This window comes from Rhinolophus ferrumequinum, chromosome 19, assembly GCF_004115265.2.
Source record: "Rhinolophus ferrumequinum isolate MPI-CBG mRhiFer1 chromosome 19, mRhiFer1_v1.p, whole genome shotgun sequence".
NCBI lineage: Eukaryota > Metazoa > Chordata > Mammalia > Chiroptera > Rhinolophidae > Rhinolophus > Rhinolophus ferrumequinum.
The window spans coordinates 19349257-19371215 of NC_046302.1; the positions used below are offsets into that span (position 1 = coordinate 19349257).

The 21959-nt window shown below is 42.0% G+C and overlaps 1 protein-coding gene across 1 annotated transcript in view; it reads left to right on the forward strand.

The window, feature by feature from the left end:
• Positions 1 to 21690, forward strand: part of LAMA3 (laminin subunit alpha 3) — a 256618-nt gene extending 234928 nt beyond the window's left edge. The window contains 12 exon segments of the mRNA XM_033087622.1: positions 268 to 402; positions 2880 to 3019; positions 3607 to 3738; positions 4842 to 4995; positions 8801 to 8970; positions 11599 to 11782; positions 13674 to 13814; positions 16593 to 16752; positions 16862 to 16992; positions 18786 to 18879; positions 20254 to 20373; positions 21147 to 21690. Coding sequence (XP_032943513.1) covers positions 268 to 402; positions 2880 to 3019; positions 3607 to 3738; positions 4842 to 4995; positions 8801 to 8970; positions 11599 to 11782; positions 13674 to 13814; positions 16593 to 16752; positions 16862 to 16992; positions 18786 to 18879; positions 20254 to 20373; positions 21147 to 21292 — 1707 coding nt within the window. The 3' untranslated portion in view covers positions 21293 to 21690.
• The last annotated feature ends 269 nt before the right edge of the window (positions 21691 to 21959 follow it).

The following is a 21959-nucleotide window of genomic DNA, read 5'->3' on the forward strand; positions in this document are numbered from 1 at the left end:
TGGTAGCACACAGGGTTATTGTGAACTGGCTCCTACACACACCCCACCTACTTGCAAAACCTCCTCAGGTTTGCATATTAAATTTGTAGGAAAGAAGGAATACCAACTACACACACAAAAAAACTTACAGGTGAATGATAAATTACTGTTCAGAAAAGCAAACTCCCACATTAATCAGTTCAGGTGAGGTGACATAGGATAAGATACCTGTATTCCAGCCATGAAATGATTACAATGCCAGTAATTTATTCTGTGTTTGCGTTTCAGCTCGTGCGATCTGCCTCATTCTCCAGGGGAGGACAATTGAGTTTCACCAATTTGGACTTGCCCGGCCAGTTCCAGGCCTCCTTTGGGTTTCAGACCTTTCAACCCAGTGGCATATTATTAAATTATCCAACACAGGTATGAAATATTGCATGAATATTGCATGAACATGATTTAAACCTAACTCAAAGTTTGATGTCAAAAACAATAGAAGGACTTTGAATGTAAACTAGCTGGACATTTTATCTATCATCATCCAGTAAATGCCATTGTATATTTCAACGATGGAAGTTATTCCCTACCATAGGGTAGGTGCTAAAGGAAATCAGGCTTAGACAGTACATGATAGTTCAGAGAATTGAATTTGTGGGTATTCATGGCCTCATTTTCATTCTTTTTTTAATTTATTTTTTGACTCAAGGTGAATTATAACTGTTGTAAGTAATAATGTAGCTTAAAGTTTTAGATCTAAGAAAAAAATCAGAACATCTTCCCATTATTCCTTTTTGCTCCCAAGAAAGATAGCTCTTCTTCTTTGGCAGCAGCTAGTTGGACAATATTTACATCTCGGGAATGGGAGAAAAGAAGGGCCTTTGCTCTTTGCTCATGTACAACAGAGCCACAGAAATTCTCCTCAACAAGGAGGTACCCTCCATCACTTAAGAGGGTTTAGCTAGTGTGGTTCTATAGGCGTGGAATTCAGCTAATTCTAAGAAATCCCCTTGTGGGATGAGTGGGATTTTAATACAGAAGTAGTATTCTGTCATTCTTGGAATTGTTTCTTCAGCATTTCCAGCACAATAGTCTCCTCGTATTTGTTGAAAGGAAGGACGGTAGCTGACTCTGATTATGTTGTATTAGAAGACCTCTCCTCTCTTGATATCTTTGCTCATCAGCTTTTAGAGATCTATTTTAGAGATCTAGTGCTGAAATAAGTCAGATGGAGAAAGACAAATACCATATGATGTCACTTTTATGTGGAATCTAAAGAATAGAATAAATGAACAAACTCATCAGAAACAATCTCAGAGATATAGAGAAAAAATGGAGGGTTGTTAGATGGGAGGAGGGTGGGGATGAGGGAGAAGGTGAGGGGATTAGAAAGCACAATCGTTAATCACAAGATTGCCACAGGGATACGAAAGACAGTTAGGGGAATATAATCAATAATATTGTAAAGGTTTTGTAGGGTATCCGATGGATTAGGGAGACCACTTCAGGGATGCTGTAGATCCCTGACCATGGTACGCTTGAAGCTGAAGCTGAATAATACTGAATGTCAACTATAATTTTATCTCTCTCTCTCTCTCTCTCTCTATATATATATATATAGATATATAAATCGACGATATATATATATATATATATATATATATATATATATATATATATATCGTCACAGGATGTGGAGTGCGGCATAGGGAATAGAGTCAATGGAATTGTAACAGCTATATACGATGTCAGAGGGGTAGTAGATTGAGGGAGGGGGATTATCACTTTGTGAGGGGTGTAATTGTCTAACGATCACATTGTTTTGTACGCCTGAAACTAATAATAAAAAAATAAAATAAAATAAAACTAGTGCTGAAGAAGCACAGGCTAACATTTAGATGGTGAGAGTGGCTTTTCCATATTCTTTTGACACCCAACACTTGTTTCCTTTGCCAAGGATAGGGACACTTAGTACACAGTATACAAAATGGTCAAAAGCAGATGGAAGAATTGGCTTAGCAGAAGATGAGATCAATCCTGGCAATGCAGGAATCCTGGAAATATCCTAGGAACATTGCTCTCAACTTCATAATGGGTTAGCCAAGAAATACATATCAATTAGCATTTTTTAATCTAATTCACACTGAATTTTGCCAACTAAAAAATAAAGTCAACATAAAGTAAAACTGACAATGGCTGCAACCACACACTGTAAAATTATTTTAGACTAAAAACTCACTGAAGAATTATATCTTGCGCAAAACCACAAAAATTGTGCTTGGTAGAAAAAATATCAGCAAAATTAAAATGACAACTGCTAAAACTATACATTTTTTATTAAGAATTGACACAAAGAATTAAATCATCTTGCCAGAATTTATATCTGCAGAGTTTGACAGTGGAAAATTGAACTTCATAGAAATTATGACCAGAAAATTTAAAAAATTCATAATGACTGAAGAGAAGCTGTCATTGTTATAATCACATATGACAAATAAATTGATGAAACAAGGCTTCGTTGTAAAGTTTATTCAGAAAAGAATTGATCTGATGAAAATAACTTCATCAGAAAGTGGAAATATAAAAATTTAGGAAGGGTTTAACTGTTTGATGTAAGTGATGAAGAAATTAAAATGGTTTATGAATGTAGATCCATAAAATGCTTTTGATAAATTCATCAGTGTTGAAATAATTTGCATAAGAGTTTTATATGCATAAACACAGAGTGACAATATTTAAAAATAATCTTTTGATCAAAATAGCAAAGTCAAAACATTTGGGTCAAGACATCCTGACTGTTTTACGTGTATACATAATTTTGATCATAAATTCACTATTGATACATTCATAATCCTTAAATGCCAATGAATTGCGTTGATGGATATATTCTATGATGTTTTCAGACAGGTAGCCTACAGGTCACGCTAGAAGATGGTCACATTGAACTCAGCACCAGGCATAGCAGCAGCCCAATATTTAAATCTCCACAGACGTACATGGATGGTTTACTGCATTATGTATCTGTGATAAGTGACAACTCTGGGTGAGTGGAATGGCCCTTCTGCCAGAGTTCTAACAATTTTATTTTACCTAGTTTAATGGAATTTTCTAGTATCTTTTCTTGTCTAATATTTGTCCTTGATGCTGTTACTATTTTACTAGTAAGTCCTGGCCTTCTTCCTGCTTCTATATCATTTCCTCATTAAAAAGACAAACAAACAAACAAAAAACCAGTCAACATTGGATGGATAGATCAATTGTGGTCTATTCAAAATAGGGGAATAAAATGGGAGGAACGAAAATGAAAGATCTACATCTACATATGACGCCATGGTTCCTCGGGTGCTGGTCAGTTCTTTATCTGGGTGCTGGTGATGTTGGTATATTCACATTGCAAAAACTCATTTAGCTGTATAGTTGTGACATATGCACTTTCTGTATATATAGAATAATAAAAATATGTGCAGAAAGAACTACATGAAAAAAAAAGTTTAAATGCTTGCTTAAAAATAAGTCTAGTGTAACAAGTTATTTTATATAAAGGACATTGAGTCTGAATTGAAGACAATAAGTTGACCACAAGGTGACAACCTTTTTTTTCACTCTTGTTTTGCTTTCCTCCTCTTTCAGACTCCAGCTTCTCATTGATGACCAACCTCTGAAAAGTAACCAAAGGCTGCAAGACTTTTCAAATTCCCAGAAATCTTTGCGCCTGGGAGGGAGTGATTTTGAGGGCTGTATCAGCAATGTTTTTGTCCAGAGGTACGTACCCTCTTCTGGGTGTGTGGCTGATCACAATAGCCTGCTGATGCAGAGTGAGTGTCATTGGTTTGTTAGCAGAGTCATCAGATTACCGCCATCTTTCAAAAAATGACTTATTTGACACAATACCCACGTTAAAAACAAATTACCACCACCACCAACAACAAAAAGTCACCTGGGCCCAGCCTTCCTTTGTAGGAGCTGCTTTGGCAGATAACCTTGGAAAAGGTCTAATTAAAATGAAGTTTCAGATTATGGCCCTGAAAAATATTCACACGGAAATATTATTTCACTTTAATCAAGATTGCACAATTAGATTTCATCAGTTCTCCCAGTTTTTTCAAGGCCAAGGAATTGTGTGGGCCACACTGCAGTGCTAGGAAACCAAACCACCACAGCATTGAACGTGACTTTGCATAGAGCGAGTAGAGCCTGGTGCTTGCAAGAAAATGTTTCAGTGTTCTTTCCTTTTACTACAAAATGATCGTTTTTAGATAAGAAGCAAAACCTTCCCCAGGACAGAGGGAGGGCCCAGGACTGGTCGTGAGCCTCAGGCAGCCTGTTAGGAGCTTGTGGGCTCCTCTTGTCCACCAGACAAGACATAGACAACAATCAGGAGATAAAACAGATTTATCTGTGAGACTTTCTTACTCAAATGCATAGGAGATAAATCCTTCCATAAACTAACTTCTGAGGTTTCCTTATGTGCACCATCATTCTAGATCATCCAATGCCCTTGCTTCTCCTCTGTGCATATTTCATTTCTATATGACACCCATTCCAAAGGAAGAACTGTGGTAGTCAGTCTTTGCCGCAGTCCTGGTCATACAAAAACAAAAGGAAAGGATAAAGAAGAAAGGTTTCTCAAGCCCTCTGCTGTCAAGGCACAGAGCTGGGGGTTTTATGGAGTACAGGGGTGGGTACAGCACATCCTCTGTGAGCCTGATGACTCCTCTAGATAGAAGGTACAGGCAGGAGATGAAAGGTTACCCAGAAGCCATGACAGTAAGAATGCGTATTTTGGGAACAATCTCTCCCTGCCAATACATCTTTCTCAATGTGTCAGAGTTGGGCAGTGGCTTTCTTTTCTGCCCTCATTCCAGATCATCAGAGCGTCCTACAGTCTTAGATTTGACTACTAAGTCTACCAAGAGAGATGTGTCCCTGGGAAGCTGCAGCTTAAACAAACCACCATTTCTAATGTTGCTTAAAGATCCTACAAGGTTGAACAAAGCCAGGACTTTCAATATCAACCAGGTAAGTGTCCGAACTTTATCCTGGCTTTTGCTTCTTGCCATCTCAAGGGAGGTGTTGGAGAGAGGGCGGGAGGGGTGGGAGGGGTGTAGCTTGCCTGATGCCTAGGTGATCAGTGCCTCCGGGAAGTGGGATTGGCAGGTCAATAGTTGGATCATACCAAAATGTGAAAGCGGTTTTCTTTTTAGCTTTTATTTTGTATCTTGATGAAAATTTGGCAATTTTTGCAATTATGGAACAAATAGAACCTTGACTGCGGTTTACCAATTTCTGTAGCCGACGTTTCGCTCTTTTGACATTTCTGTTCTGTCTCCAGCAGGTACGTTGACTGTCTCTAGAACACAGGGACCATGCCCCTTCTCGTCCCCACAGACACCCCTCTGTCCCACCTCTGTGACAGATATATACATGCACCCAGGCCCTGCTGAGACCAGTGTGGCTTGACCTTGACTGCACAGGAGTAATACCTGGAGAGTTTTTAAAATCCCAGTGTGCAGGTTGCATCCCACTCAACTAAGTCAGATGCTCTTGAGGTGGATCTAGGTGGCAAAAGTAAAACTCTCTGGGTGATTCTAACGTGCAGCTCGAAGAGAGGCTGAAAGGAAAGGAAATTCCTTGTTTGGAGGAGTAGAAGCATCTTAATGAATTGAACACAGGGTTAGGACTTAAAGAATTCCTTGCTCTGCCTGAGGTCAACGGTGTGACCTCCCCATGTCTGAGGTTACAATTAATATGATTAATGGATAACACTGAGCACTTCCAATGTGCCAGGCATCGCGCTAAGCCTTTTAAGTGGATTTTCTTACCAAATCCACAAGTAACCTTGTGAGAGAAGTACTATTACTAGCCACATCTTCCAGAAAAGGATATTGTGGTTTAGAAAGGCAGGCACTTTGCCTAAGCTCCCACAGACGGAAGGTGGAGTTGCAATTCAAACCCAGGCAGCCTGACTCCAGGCTCTGTGCTCTTAAGAGCAATGTGCTTTTGTTCAACACACTTTTCACTTAACGTCAACCACACACTGCTTGTCTGCCAATATTTCCCTGCTGTGCAAAGATTTGGGAGAGTTGAATAGATGGTACATAATAAGAAATGTTTTATGCTATTAAGAAGGAATATGCTTAATAAATCCCAAAGCGTTATCATTTCACTGTTATGAAAAGAATATCTTTAGCCCTGCCCCATTGGGAAAGAAGTCATATATTCATTTTTTCACTGTAAGGCGGAAAGTTACTGAGAGACTAAATTAGCACAGCAATGGTGGAGATGGAGACGAGCAAATGGACTCAAAGCTATTTAGAAGATAGACTATACATGACTCATAATAATTGAATGTAGTGGCAAGGGAGAGGCATCCAGTCTGGGTTATTGGCTAGATAGACATATGTCCATCTAGATGATGGACATACCATCATGGAGAGAGGACAAGGGCAAGTATTTGGAGGGAAAGAGAATGAGTGGAGTTTGTGACATTGAGCAGCACGTGCCTGCAGGACATCCAGGTTTCAGCGGACAGGGTGGGAATGAAGCTATGGATGTGGGAGACAGTGACTACAGTGAACTTAATTTCCCCCCTGTTCTGTGAAGCCCCCAGATTAGATGGACGAAGGCATTAATTCTGCTTCCAAAAAGCCCAATTAACAGAGAGAAGGCAACAGAGCTTTGCGGTTAAGTACTGGACATTGGGGTCAGACTTCCTGGGTTTGCATCAGGCATTCTCACTTAATAGGTGTGTGACCTTGAATGTTTATATAACTTCTCTGTGGGTCTATTTCCTGCAACATAAACGAGGATATATCATAGTGCTATCTCATGGTGTTGTGAGGGTTACCTGAGGTAATAAACACAAAACATGTAGAAAAGTGCCTGTCATGCGGTACACATCCAGTAACTGTTAGCTAGTATTATTTTTAAATTGTTACTATTAAACACACGAGCAACAAAAGGGACAAAACATGCTGAAGGAGCGGTGTAGCAGGAATTTTCCTGCCACAGAGATCGGGGGAACCCTTCTGGAGGAGGTGACACATGAACCGTGTCTGGAGTATGGGTTGACTTTACACAAGCAAATAGTGTTGCTACATGAGCAGAAGCCCAAAGCTGGGAGTCAGGATGCGAGTGGAACTCGCAGGTACAAGACACTTGACGTTCATTCTCTCTGATCTTCACAAGTCTTCGCACCGTCTCTTTCAGTTCTCAGCGTACCCCTCTAAGAGCCAAATAAAATGCCACCTTTATAGGTCAGGAAACTGAGTCTCAGAGAGGTTAAAAAACAAACCTTGCCCGAGAGCACCCTGTCAGCGAACGGTAGATTCAGAATCGAAGCTTAGGGCTGTAGAAGCCCAAAGAATGTGCTCTTCCTAGGCGCGTGCGCTCTTCACCTTCACACGCTCTTCACATGTGGCCTCTGCAGGCTTAGGAAGCTCGGTGAGCAGAGGAAATTTGGTAGCGAAAGGAGGCTGGGGAAGGTAAGCTTGGAATCACACTCCAACCAGACCAGGCAAGCCTTGGATGGCCTGATGTAATGTTGACATTTTTCTGTCGCTAACACGAAGCTTTTATTACAGAGTATCAGATCCTAAGCTGCAGTAGGGTCCAGGTCTGGCGGTGATTTTAAGCAATTCCTTAACTTTTTGGTGATTGAACATCTCCACTCAGCAATGTATAAACATATAATGTGTTAAATAACATATCAAATTTGCATTCTGAGCACCCTATCTGGGAATTGGATTGGGGAGGAAAACCTGATCACGAAGGGCTGAATCTGTTGGGAAGCCTTCAGCTGTTCATTTCAGAAACATCCACTGCAAAATGGGTTAACCAGTCAGAGGGTCTATAATATCACCTTAAGCGACGTAGGTGGGGCTTGAGGCCTGGTGCGTCAGGACGGGGCCTGGTTTCCCCACCATCATTTTGGCTCTATTCTGCACAGCTGAGGGTGACATATCCGTAATACACAACGCCCAGCGCCAGAGCACCGACCTGCCTGGCTCTCTCTCTGAGAAGGAAATTGTTCTCAGAGGCCCCGCCCTGACTTCCCCTCAGGAATCATTGGCCAGCAGGGGTCACATGTTCATTCCTGAACCAATCCCTAGCAAGAGGAATTCCCACCATTCACTTTAAAGAATGGAGATCCCTCCTGGGTTCTGAGCCCCATGGGAAATGCAGGGACAGATCATTCAAATCTGGGCTTTGTAGCAGAGAAAAGCAGGAGAGGGATAAGGGCTGGCAAGTCTCAGTTTCTTCCAACAATTTTTCTAGTTATAGTTCATATTTACTATGGTTGTTTCCTGCATTAAAACAGTCCTGGTCAAAAGCTCAAAGCTCAGGACATCCAGCTCAGGACAGACTTCTGTGCATGGGCCAGCTCTGATGAAAGTGGACACAGACTGTGGTTCCGCCCACACCTTCTGTATCTTGCTCTCTTGGTCCTTTCACTGCCCTGCTGCTAAAGCCGGAGTGAATGGGAGGTGGTGAGGCAGTCCCATGTCCCACTGGCTGGCTGTGCAGGCCTCAGTGCTGCTGGCCAAATGCAGGCTCTCAAGGGCTACTGTGGTTCTAACCAAGCCCCGTGGTGGAGAGCGGCTCTGGATATCCACTGGTCCCAGGTGCAGCTCTGTCAGGAAAGACAACAGACTTGTATAGGATGGGAGTAACATCTGTCCTCTCCAAGGATGAATTCATTTGTATTCAATTCCTCTCTTAGGATGAACAGTAAAAACTGAGCCAGGCACTTAGCAAGATGAGCCTTCTTCAGTCTTTCCCGTGAAAATTAACTGTCCTGATTTTTTGCTTCTCTCCCATATAGCCACTGCAGGACACACCCATGGCCTCCCGGAGGAATGCAGAGCTTTGGCCAGAGGCTCAGTCTTGCCCATCGCCTTCCCAGGCCCAAGCCAGTCACAGAGCCCTCAGGTTTGGAGACAGTCCCAGCAGCCACTTGCTATTCACGCTTCCCCAGGAGGTGCTGAAACCCAGGTATTATTTAATTTTCCCGCCCCCACCTCAACTCAGAACCTGACTCTGACTTTACTTCAGGGCAGCCTAGCCAGCATGTCACCATGCACCTGTTACACTGATGACCTGTCACTTTTGTGAAAAGAGGTGCTAGCCTGCCCTGGACACAGAGCATGATTGCCCGAGTAGGTCCCTCCCCACAGCTGGAAAGCTCACGTGACTGTGCTGCTCAAAGGCTGAAACATTCTGCTCGGCTCTGACTTAGAATTGGCGGTGTTCTAAAAATAAGGCTGGTGATTCTTTTCAAAGCTGCTATTTATTTCTATGATAAATCACCTTTCTTTTGCTGCATTCTGTCATCAGAGGAAAATCATTCTCTTAGGTAGACTCAGTGCCAGATACATCATTTTTAGAGAATACATTTGGACTTTTTGTGCTGAAAAGTTGCATCTGTTTGGGGGAGGAAGGAATGAGCGGAGATAATAATTATGTCAGAAAAAAAAAGTCAAAAAACAAAGTTTGCCATGTTCACATGATTTGAAGGAGACGTAAATAAAAAAGGTGCCAAAAGTTCCTTTATGACTTACCTATCTGTAGGAGCAGAATTTCCCAGGAGTCCAAAAGACCTGGCTTTCAGGCCCTGCTCAGCCATTTGCTGGCCGTGTGAGCTCAGGCCCTATGCCAGTTGAGGTTCTGCAGGATGCAGATGTCAGAATGGGATTCCATGTGCAGGAGATTTATTGTTCCTGTACGAAAAGGGGGAGGGGGCAAGAGCTGGCAAAGAGAGCTGTCAGCTGCGATAGGGCCCTCATGCCTTTGAATGGAAAGGGGAAGGAAGGAGGAATGGGTAGGGAGGTCCTCAGACTGCAGTGTGGCTCTGAGAAAGTCAGGCTTTTTACTGCCACCTTTGAGTGTTAGTCCGTTAGTCTTTTCTGAAAGAAAGTTGCTTTAGGAAATGATTCTAGAGAGCAAATGTCAATTCTGATAACCAAGCTCGCGCATGCAAAGCACTTTAACGCTGTAGCAAGTTGTAATATCCTCCTTAAATTGGCTAACCCTCAGTTTTCAAACCTCCGCACTAACACACAAATACTGAGCAGTGTCACCATCTGCTCGGTTTAATTGAACAGATATAGATATCTTATTCGTTTTGAAGAACGTTACCCTCAAGGAAACTTGCTAATCTAAAGAATTAAAGAGCACCTCAGTGTTTGCTCAGCTTCACAGTATTGAAAAGCAAAGAGAAGTAAGTGGTGCAATTTTTTTCCACTTCCTGATTCTGCCTCCAATTTTTCCATCTGACATTTAATTCAATTCATTAACTATTTCTTGAGGACCTAATGTGTCCTAGGCACTGGGGATACAGCTTTAAGTAGGATAGATCCAGTCGTGCCCTCTGTCTGGTGTGCACTTAGACATAAGCCTCAAAGAATGGATGATGACAGCTTATTACTGAATACCTATATCTCCTACCACCTTTTCCCACTGCACTTTTAAGCACACCTCCCCGTGCACCTGAGCGGGGTGCGCCATAAACAACTCAAGGAATGAAACATCCATTGCTGCATTCCCAGTGCCCACCACGGTGCCTTAGACATACTACACTCTCATTAAATATTTGTTGAATGAACGAATAAGTAAAGGAATGGATGGATAGATGAATGAATTGAGTCTTCATAGAAAGTAAAGCCTGTTTGGCCTGATGCGTATATGATATGTAACCATCATGCAAATGAATATTATCTTTCAGTCTCTGCTTTTACTGCATGATGCTTGCTTAATTCCTGTTCCATCATAGGTAAGGTATTAAGGTCTGAGAAACGTCAAGGTGGATGGGAGAAGGTGGATCTGTACTTCTGTGTGTCTGTGTTAAATGTGTCTTACAGGAAGAAGATGCTTATCTGATGCTTAAACCAAATCCTTATTATTCAAGTTATCCCCCAGCGTCTCTTCACAACTTCTCTTTGCATGTATGCAATCGAATGTATAGTCACTGTGTTTAAAAAGTATAGGTGCCTAAGTGAGATAAGCCAGTCACAAAAATACAACTACTGTATGATTCCCCGTATACAAGGTACCTAGAATAGTCAAATTCATAGAGACAGAAAGTAGAATGGTGGTTGCCAGGGGCTGGCGGGAGGGGAAAACAGAATTGTTTAATGGGTACAGAGTTTCAGTACTGCAAGGTAAAGAGTTCTGGAGACGGGTTGCAGAATAATGTGAATGTGTTTAAACACTTTAAAGTGGTTAAGATGCTAAGTTTTATGTTATGTGTATTTTACTGTAATTTTTTTAAATGTTGATTTATTTATTTATTTATTTATTTATTTATTTATTTATTTATTTATTTTAAATAAGGTATCTTCCTCCTTCCATGTGCTGGGACTTAACACCACTAGCTAAGCTTGCTGAAGAACTTTCACGTTATTCCCCAATACCATAGGGAATTATACAACAAAACTTTCAACAGCCAAAACATAATAACTTTTAAAAATTCCCAGAGAGACAGGTCATTTAATCAGTACATGCCTTCGTTGATTCACTTAAATAATTTAGCTCCTCGCTGTCTCTCCCAGCTTCGGAGAGATTTGGAAAAACACTAAAAACCTCTATTTTTCTTCTTTGCCTATTGCTTCCTTTCTCCCACAGGTCACAGTTTGTTGTGGACATGCAGACAACATCCTCCAGAGGGCTTGTGTTTCACACAGGCATTAAGAACTCCTTTATGGCTCTATATCTTTCAAAAGGACGTCTGGTCTTTGCTTTGGGAGCAGAAGGGAAAAAACTGAGGCTCAAAAGCAAAGAAAAGTACAATGACGGAAAGTGGCACACGGTAAGAGCCGGGGCTGCGTTAGAACCTCCAGTTGGTGCAGAATTCACTGTTGAGTAGCTGTAAACAGGAGTCTCAGCTTTCTTCTAGGTAGGAAGGCACAGACACTGGGAGAGCTCTGTGGTTGGAGGCACTGAGCACCCCAACATCTCAGCACTAGAGACGGCTACATATGCCATGCCTGGATGTCATTTTAAATGCCAAGATGGGCTTTACCCACTTCTTCTTCAGTCCCTTCCATGCCTCCCTGAACAGCCTCACTCCATGTTGCCTACTCCCACCTCTGCTTCCTGGACCATTTCTCTCCTTCAGGACAATTTCCAGGTCTCCAGGAGCCCTGTCTGAGCCTGGAATGCCTTCTCCGTAACACAAGTGTAAAAGACCCCCATCTCTAGCACCCCAGCCCTTGCCTTCCTTCAGGCACCCCAGATTTAAAGAAATACAGTTTAAGGCAAGAAGCGACCTTTTTTTTTTTTTTTCTGATGAGGGAACTGAAACTCAGAAAACTTTAGTGATTTGACAAATTGCACTCACTTAGTCAGCAGATATTTGATGAGCTGTCATCCTGGTGCAAATAAACAAAAAATTCCCAATATGTTTCAGATACTGGTAAGTGCTTTGAGAAAACACTAAAGCAAGATAAGGGAGTAACTGAGTAGAGAGACTCTTTTAGATAGGGTAGTGAAAAAGGCCTCCTCCAGGTGGTGACAATGACGGGAAGTTAGAGGGAGGGTGTTCCAGGCAGAGGGAACAGCAGGGACAAAGACGCCAAGGTAGAGATTAGCTGAGTGACCAAGACAGAAAGCATAAGAAATGGGATTTAAAAGCAAAACAGGACCCAGATCATTTAAGCTTTGAAGGCCAATATGACAATTTTGGATTTTATTCTCTGTCTCTGAAGCTTTTAGAGAGTCTAAGACTAAAAAAGGAGCATTGCATGAACAGATATATACTTTCAAAACCCTATTTAGCTGCAGAGACTAAAAGAGGATAAGGGTAGAAGTAGGTAGACCAGATGGATGCGACTGCTTTTGCTTTGAGAGGCCGTAGCAGAAGTGGAGAGAAGTGGACTGCCTAGGACGTGTCCTGAAGGCAGATCCAAGAGGCCTTGCTTGCATGTAGCATGTGAGAAAAAGAGGAGTCAATTTCAAGCCCTATGATTTTGAACCAGTAATTGTGTCGATGGTGGGACTTTTGCTGAGATGGAAAAGATGGGGTGGAGGTGCGTGTGGCTGGGAAAGGAGCCATTGAGAGCTGGGGAGGAGTAGCCGTTCTGGTGCGAATATCTTAGGTTTGAGCTGCCTATCAGACACGCCAGCCCACGTGTCAGTAAACAGGAGAGGCCAGAGGTCACCGCTAGGTGTATAAACTGGGAGCCATCAGTAAATAGTCTCATGACCATGAGGTGGCAGAGTCCACAGTGGAGCTCAGGGATATTGACTTTTAACAAAAAGTTGAAAACACTCACTCCTCTCCTTAGAAGAGACGTAGCCACTGGTCCCTTGCTCAGGAGCCCTGCTTAAGGGAGCACATGACTTCTCCCCCCACTTACTTCTGCACAAAGTATTCCTTCCCTTCGTTGCATGGGGGTGTGTATATTTATGTTCTTTGACTCTTCAGTTTTTTTATGTTTTTTATAAGTTTCCAGATCAATTGTATTTTTACTGGTTCACTTTTGAGTAACCCCTTTTTAGCTCACGCTGATCAATATCTGACACAATCTCACAAAATGATGACGATAACGACAACACTAGGGAGGAAAATCTGATTTTTTTAAAGCTACTTGAAGGGGCAGAAAAATATTTTTTTTAAAAAAATCTGTGACCACTAAATAAAATATAGCACCAATTGTCAAAGGTAAGAATATGATTAATTTATTTTGTTTACTCTTAAGGTGGCATTCGGGCAAGATGGAGAAAAGGGGCGCTTGGTTGTGGATGGTCTGAGGGCACAGGAGGGAAGTTTGCCTGGAAATTTCACCATTAGCCTCAGAGCACCAGTTTCACTGGGATCGTCCCCATCAGGAAAACCAAAGGTAAATAGTTATGCTTCAGAGACAGATAAAAATAAGGCACTTTATAATATAATCGCTATAATTATATAAAATATTCAAGAATATCAAAATACTCTAAATGATTTTTAAATAATCTAATTAATACCCATAAGCCCACAGAGAGGTAACCATTCCCCATTCCCAGCCCTTCATTTTAAAGGTGCAGCTTGAGACACTGGCCCTGAAGGGGTAACTCAGGGCTTTTCCATGGCTTCATAAACATGAATCTCTTAGCTTTTCTTCCAGAGAATGCAAAACGTAGGTTTTAGGTTGTAGGCAGAGATTTTTTTATTAAGGTAATGTTTCTCTGACTTTAGCAATTCGTGCCACCTTCTCCATCTCTGCCATACCCAGTAAAACATTTCCTTAAGAGTTTGCCTTCAGTCAACTCACTATTTAGTTTAAATTTGTTTTTAAAGGATCTTTTTCTCTCCCATACATGAAAACCCAACATCCTTTACAACACATAGTAGGTAACCATAAAAATAAATACACGAAAATAAAAGTGTTGAAAAGGTCTAGCTATGTAGTGTGGCCTGCACGCCCTTCATTTGTAGAAAAAGGAACTCGACAAGTGATCGAGAGGTGTTTAAAACAACACAAAACTAAAAGTTATCTCTTGACCTACTCAGAAGCGTAGAGAGAGAATTGAAAAAGGAATAACTTAATAACTGAATATGCATTTTAAAGTTATTTGGTGTCTGAAATAAAATTTCTCAAGGACCAAACTTGGAAACACTTTGGGCTACAGGAAAGTCACAAGTCTGTCTGTCCCCAAGAAGGAGGCTTGTGTACCTGGATTTGTCAAGTTCAAAGGCTCTGAGGGGGCCACAGGCCCAGGGCTGAGCTCTATAGTTTCCTCTCCCTCTCTCTTCTCCCATGCTGCCAGAACACAGATTGCACCTGGGTCACTTGGGGTGGTTGTACCCACCCTTCGTTCTTCTACCATATTTGCTTTTTTCTCCCACAAAATGAAGTAAGATGGTCCTGTCGGCAGCTCAGGCCTAAGAACTGCCCTCCACCTCAATGCCCTGTCAGATGCTCAGCCCCTCCAGCCCCTTTTCTCAAGGCTGGTGGCCCATTCTGGTGAGATGTTTGCTTGCAGTGGCGGAGGAAGGGCATAGACTCAAATCTGGGCCTGGAGATAGACATAATTAAAGCTGTTTGTTTCATCCGACGTGGATTCTCAGCGTTCCAGCCGATCTCACCTAGGCCACGGTGTCCCCACAGAGCTCAGCCTGGCCCACTTGCATTTTGCAATGGAATTTGGGCCAAAGCCTCAGCAAGTCATAAAGTATTGTTTTGCTTTACTCTATATAACAACACGTATATCATAAAAATATATAACATAAAATAGTGTATGTAACATCTATTATATATATACTACAGAACATATTTATTGCTAAGGAGGATATTCAATGTTACTCTTTGCTTTTTTGCAACCTCTGTACCTATTACCCTCTCAGAGAAATCACAAGGTGGGGTAACTATTCAAGACACAATTTTGGTATTCTTTTGACTTGGATAAATCACACTCTCATCCTAGTATCTGGGACAATCCGTAGCACCCCATTTACAACTTTCTTACAAGCCAAGTTTCTTTCTGCAGCCTTCCTTCAACCTGAGGGTGCAAACCATTGAATTACCCTCGTTCCGATCCACTCAAAGGGCAGGCGACATCTAATCAAAACATGTCTGCCTCTGAATACCAAAACCTGCAGTCAGCCTGTAGGGGTTCAGTGTTAGGTCATGGCCCATCCTGGAGAGTCTAAGCTGGGTCTCCACTACAGGGTCTTCATTCTATAAGATGGCAAAGCTTAAGAAACTGAAAATTTCCTAAGGAGCCAAATCAGTATTTTATCCTTGACACTGACGCAACACACATCTCCAATATTACCATATTCTCTTAAAATTATCCTTTCTTGCCTCTGTCATGTAGGATTCCAAGGTCTTAAAGGTGGTTATTCTAGAAGGGAGTTTAGGAATTTAATTCAGTAATTCTTTAACTTTTTTGAGAATTTCATGAAAGTACAGTTCCTCTCCCCAGGGTAATACACATTCAGAGGATATCTGGTATGTAATTGAAGGGATCGCAGAACCCAGAAGCACATCCCTTGGCCCCAGGTGAGAGTTCCTGCTTCAGGTCAGCTTTAGGCAGGCACGGGGCTTCATGCAAGCCCACCAATGCTGTGCACTGCATGTTATTTTGAGTCTGTGGCACTCATGATTTGTCGGTGGTGCAATGAGCCCAGCAATGTAGGGAACATTTCTACACTTCATTATTTTTAGAATGTTATGGCCTCTTTTTGCAGTCAGCTGCCCTCCATTAAGCAATCACATGGGCTTATGAAACCCTAAGAAGTGGTTTGTGCCTGCAAAGAAACGGTGAGATTTGTGAAGTGTAAGGTGGAAATTTCCCCTGTTGCCGCTCTATGTGGACCGGGTCACCCCTCCCCATTCTTGTTCCAGCACTAGTGAGCAACCTCCACTGGCACTGCCCTCTGCACACACGCCACTTGGTTTGGTGGCACCTTCAAACTTTGACCACCCACAGACGTCTGGTATCCAGATTTTTCTTGGCACTTTTGGCAGGGAGCCAAATGGAGCAGTCAAACCCACCTGACTCTTTGAAACAGGAAGAACGAATCCCCCAACCTGCCCCCTTTAGCAGACAACTACCCCTGCCCTGAACATTGGCTTCCCATGCATTTCTGGCAATTGTGAGTCATGAAGTTTGCTCTCTCTTCCACTTGGTTGCAGAGTCTCCCCAAAAACAGCTTTGTGGGATGCCTGAGGAAGTTTCAGCTGGATTTGAAACCATTGGATACCCCTTCTGCAAGCTTTGGGGTGTCTCCCTGCTTGGGTAGCTCTTTGGAGAAAGGCATTTATTTCTCCCAAGAAGGAGGTCACGTCAAACTAGGTAAGGGGCAATCTGGAAAAGTTTATGTCTTTGAGTCTTTGGAAGAGCTCCATCTTTTTTCTTGAATTATGATGTTTTAACTGTTGATTTGTTTTTTTTCTTTTGAAAGCTAACTCTGTGTTGTTGGGGCCAGAATTTAAGCTCGTTTTCAGCATTCGCCCAAGAAGCCTCACTGGAATCCTAATACACATCGGCAGTGAGCCTGGGAGGCACTTGTGTGTTTACATGGAGGCAGGAAAGGTGCGTAGCGTCTGATGACCTGGGAAGGGCGTATGAATTGACATCAGAACCAGAGACCATCGTGGGTGAAGTGATGGTAGAGTGTGGAATCCAGTCTTCTGTTTCAGAGACTTGACTTGAGGGCCGACGTACCGTTTTTCTTCAGCAAGTAATTTGATCATCAATGTTTTCTTCTTCACCTTTAAAACTGAAAAAATTCAAACAAGCTGGGCTGAATTCTAGCTGCACCACTTAGTTATATGACCCTAGGGAAGTTACTTAACCTCTTTTAGACTCAATTTCTTTATCTTTAGAATGTAGATAATAATGCTTATATCTTAGGGCTTTTGTCGAGAGAATAGAAACTGCCACATACCCAATAAATGTTCATTTTTCTCCCCTCCCTTCATCCTTGTCACATCTCTACTTTCATGCATCAGGGCAGTGCCAGCAGTCATGGGATGCATTTTCTCACCAGCTTTCTATACCATGTCACACCCAAGCCAATGGCCCTGTGTCCACTGAATCAGTTTCAGATTTCCCTTATCCTCTCTACACAACTCACCAGACTTTCTGGTCCCTGGAGACAAGCTGGCCACTGAGTCTCCACCCAGGCTTCCTTTGGCTTTTCATAGATTCCTTCTTCAGTGTATGCTCCTGCTGTTCCATCCTTCCCATTACTCACAGGCCCTAGTCAGTATCTTATTTTCATGACCCAGTTATATCACTTTCCTTTTCAAAAAATCTCTTTAAAACCATGTTCTTCCAGAAGACTTCGTTAAGGCCCCAAGGCCAAAACTGATAATGTGCCATTTTCTTTCACCTCCATTTTTCTACAGTTTATTAAAAGTGAGGGGAAAAAACTCTAAGAAGAAAATGAAATAGTCCAAACTCCTAGAAATACTTTTTATTTAAGTTGCAGCCTTAATGTCTGAGCAGGCCTCTGGAAATTCCAAGAAGCAAGCAATTATCTCCTTGCTGAAGGTTGAGACAAGGCCAGTTTTTCAGGATAGGGGTTGGGGAGAGTCTCCAGTGAGAGCTTCTGGATAGGAAATAATCACAAAAAAATGCAATCAAGACATGATGACCTGCATAACAGCAGTCACATTATTTAGCTTGAAAATTGGCTGAGAATAGGCTGCACTCTCTAGCTACATGCAAATTAAATGTAAATTATTTATCAACATGCTTATTTTAGTCCTCTCATTTCGTTCACCTTGATTCAGCCCTTGGAAAATTCTGGCCCAAAGAGTGGGAATGTGGGATTCCACACAGTAGCACGCTGAGTGCCTGACCCCTCATACACGCCCAGTACAAACGCAATAGGTTAGCTTGTTGATTTTCTTGGATGAGAACTCTCTGTAAGTCATGCATTCATGGAATTATTATAATTGGCTGGCCCGTGCAGCAGGATGTAGGCCTCAGCCAGCAGTTTTGCCTTTAAAATTCTACATGTCCTTCTAAACAGAACCACTGTCACCTATTAATAGCTAAGGAGGATCTTTGACGCTAATCGGTAACCTTTGAGTAGGACCTCGTGGGGGCGGGGTTAGGATGCGGAGGGGAAGGGCTGATTGCCTTTGGCAGGACTGCAGGCAGGGCCCTAGGTTTACAGCTTGCTTGCCTAGACGAGATGCAGCACAGATGCTTGCAAAGCCTTGGACCCCATGTGACCACTTGGTGTGGGAAAGGGGAACCTGTATCTAAAGTGCTCCTGAGCTGTCAGGGTAGAAGGGTTGGGAAGAGAAGATGGCAGGGGAAATTGCCTCCACCTGCCTTTCAGAAGGAAACAGGAAAATGCATATGTGTTTCAGGTCATGGCCTCTGTGGACAGTGAGGCAGGTGGGATCTTGACATCGGTCACACCAAAGCGGTCTCTGTGTGACGGACAGTGGCACTCGGTGGCAGGTATGATGTCCAGTAACCTATTGTTCACACATTGAAACAGTCTCCCTTTCCATCTGGATTTGAATGTTCCAAATGCAGCCTCAGTTCATCCATCTATTAATGTCTGACCAGGGTCAGCCCACCATGTTAACACAGTGAGAACATGTTCATTCTACCCCCAAAGCATTTATGTGACTCGTGGCTGCTGCCTCCAGCTCTCCATAACATGCTGAGACTTTTCTTTTCTTTTCTTTTCTTTTCTTTTCTTTTCTTTTCTTTTCTTTTCTTTTCTTTTCTTTTCTTTTCTTTTCTTTTCTTTTCTTTTCTTTTTCCTTCCTTCCTTCCTTCCTTCCTTCCTTCCTTCCTTCCTTCCTTCCTTCCTTCCTTCCTTCCTTTCTTATCCCAGGAAACTGTTAAGCTGTGCTTGTTTTCAAGGTATTATAACATTGTGATTTAGATTTGGGCTCTGAAGTCAAAAAGAACAGAGGTCAAATTTCAGTCCCAGCCCTTACCTGTGTGACCTTGGGCAAGCTACTTAGTTGCTCTTCATCCTCAGTTTCTTCATCTGCACAATGGAGCTTAAAAAGAGCATACACCTCCCAGTGTGGTGAAAATTAAATGGGATAATGCACGTAAAGGATTTAACAGGGTTCAATCCTAATAAGTGCTTGGTTAGTATTTGCTCTTGCTATTGTGAAAGTTCATTGTTAAGCTATTTTTTTCAACAACCATTTTAATATTAATGTGAATGATTTAGACAAACCACTGAGTAGAGAACAGGCACAATCTCTCAAACTGAATCCGCTATTTTATGAATAACGTGTGGACAATGGTTTGGAGATATATTTACCTGTATTGACTGAAATACCTTTTGTAAAAAATGTAGTCTTTTCTTGGCTAATTCGAAAGCTAACTACACTGTAATTAGTTACGATTGTTCGCATGGAAGGAATTTTTATTTCAAAAGCAACTGTCTCTGGAGTCAGGTTTCAGGAGTCAAAGTCTTCTTGGGAAGAAGCTGAGATCCTGTTAACATAAGCATGGCTTCTGGAGACAGGAGACCAGGGCTTGAATCCCAAGCTTGTCAAGCTCCTCAATGACTGAGAGTCACAGTCTCTTATCCGGCCGATAAGAGTGATAATATCTTTCTCACAGATTCATTTTAAGGATTAAATTCTGTAATATATGCGGAAGCACCTAAAACACCACCTGGTGTGGTGGAGAGATTTGTTGAATTTATGTCTAAATTGACCGAATGCCTGTGAACAGTGCTCCCACAGGTCCTACAGGAAATAATTATAAAGAAGTCAGTAGTGACACACTAGTGTCAACATGAAACAGTGGGCAGAGCTCTCCTCAGGTAATATCTGACCAGCTTCCTTCCTTTCCCTCCAGTCACCATAAAACAACACATCCTGCACCTAGAACTGGATACAGATAACAGCTACACAGCTGGACGGCTCCCCTTCCCACCTGCCAGCACTCAGGAGCCACTCCACATTGGAGGTGTTCCAGGTAACTCTTGTCCTGACTTTTATACCCATGTGGCTTCATGTCAGTTCTCGACGTTGCCATCTTAACCCAATAAATGCTAGGACCCAGCCATGGGTTATCAGCATGGCAGCTATTGGCTATGCAATGGAAACGGTGAAGTCCTTTTCTCTAGCACATGGGGAAACCCAGTTGCCAGCCGTGGGCACATTTCTCAGTAGACCAGACCACATTACTGCAGCTTCCTCTTGTCTCAAGCCTATAATTTATAAGCCTCTCCTAAGAGTCTGCGTTAACCTGGAAGCTGATATCAGCAAAGAATCAGGAAAGGGGCTGAGAAATTGGTCTCTCCTCTCTAGGCATTAAGTTTTACTGGTGAGTTATTAAGCTTTGTGAGGCCAGATTGGAGAATCAGTGGGCTGAGATGGAGTCAGGTTCAAGACTGGAATTTTGCCTGGAAAGAGTCTTATCATTCTTCATTGTTTTATGTCCCTCCAAATAGCTTGGTCATTAATTTTATAGGTGTCCTATACCCATAAAAAGCACTAGTGTTCAGAGTTATTATCTATTGATTTGGACTGTGGAATCTCTTTCTTTGAAGAATTTGAAGAGTAGCCTTGTGCTGATTTATCACTGCAGGTGGGGTGTTGGGTGCCTTCTTAAAGGGAGGAAACGGCTGGGTCTGGTCGTCTGAGACCCTGGGTTTTTTTTAGCTCTAACCCAAATATTTTTAAAACCGGGTGCATTCATGTGACAGTATAAATTATGCATTGAATGCCTCTCGTGTTCTCTTTCAGCCGATTTGAAGATCCTGACGCTCCCCGTATGGAAATCATTTTTTGGCTGTCTGAAGAATATTCAAGTCAACTACGTTCCTCTCCCTGTCACTGAAGCTATGGAAGTCCAGGGGACTGTCAGTCTGAATGGCTGTCCTGACCACTAACTCAAACCTACCGCACAGTGAGGAAATTCACCTTCAAAACACTGATTACCAATGCACCACCCTCTCCCCACTCAAGGTCATTCTTCACTTCCGACACCAGGCAGACGGATTTAATAGCAAATCTGATTTGAACTTCAATCACACATAGCCATCATTTTGGCATTCAGTGCTACCTGTGTATTTTATATACAAATTTCATTTCTTGAAGATGATGAACAAATTGTTGTATGCTTTTGGTAATATTATTTTCCACTAAAAAAATGAAACGTCTTTTAAAGAACATTGTTTTCCACTTGTTTTAAAAAAATAAATATCTTTTAAAGCACTTTAAAAAATACAAAACTTTTACATATGTGTAGGGGTTATAATTTATGGGGTTAAATAAATGCAATGTACTCTTTAAATTATGATGTCTTATTAGCATAAAACCAATGGCTTGATGGTCCTTGCTAATTGTATTAATTCTTCAGCGCATGTTCAATGTGCTACCTCCAACATAGTTTTCTACAAATAATGATTGAGCACGTACTGGTGAGGTACTGTATGTGCTCAGTGTTGGGTCTACTGTCAGGTATAAGAAGTAATTTCTGCCCTGAAGGAATATGGAATCCAACTGGGGAGACACATAATACTCGTAAAATAGTAAATAAACTAAATGAAGAAACCT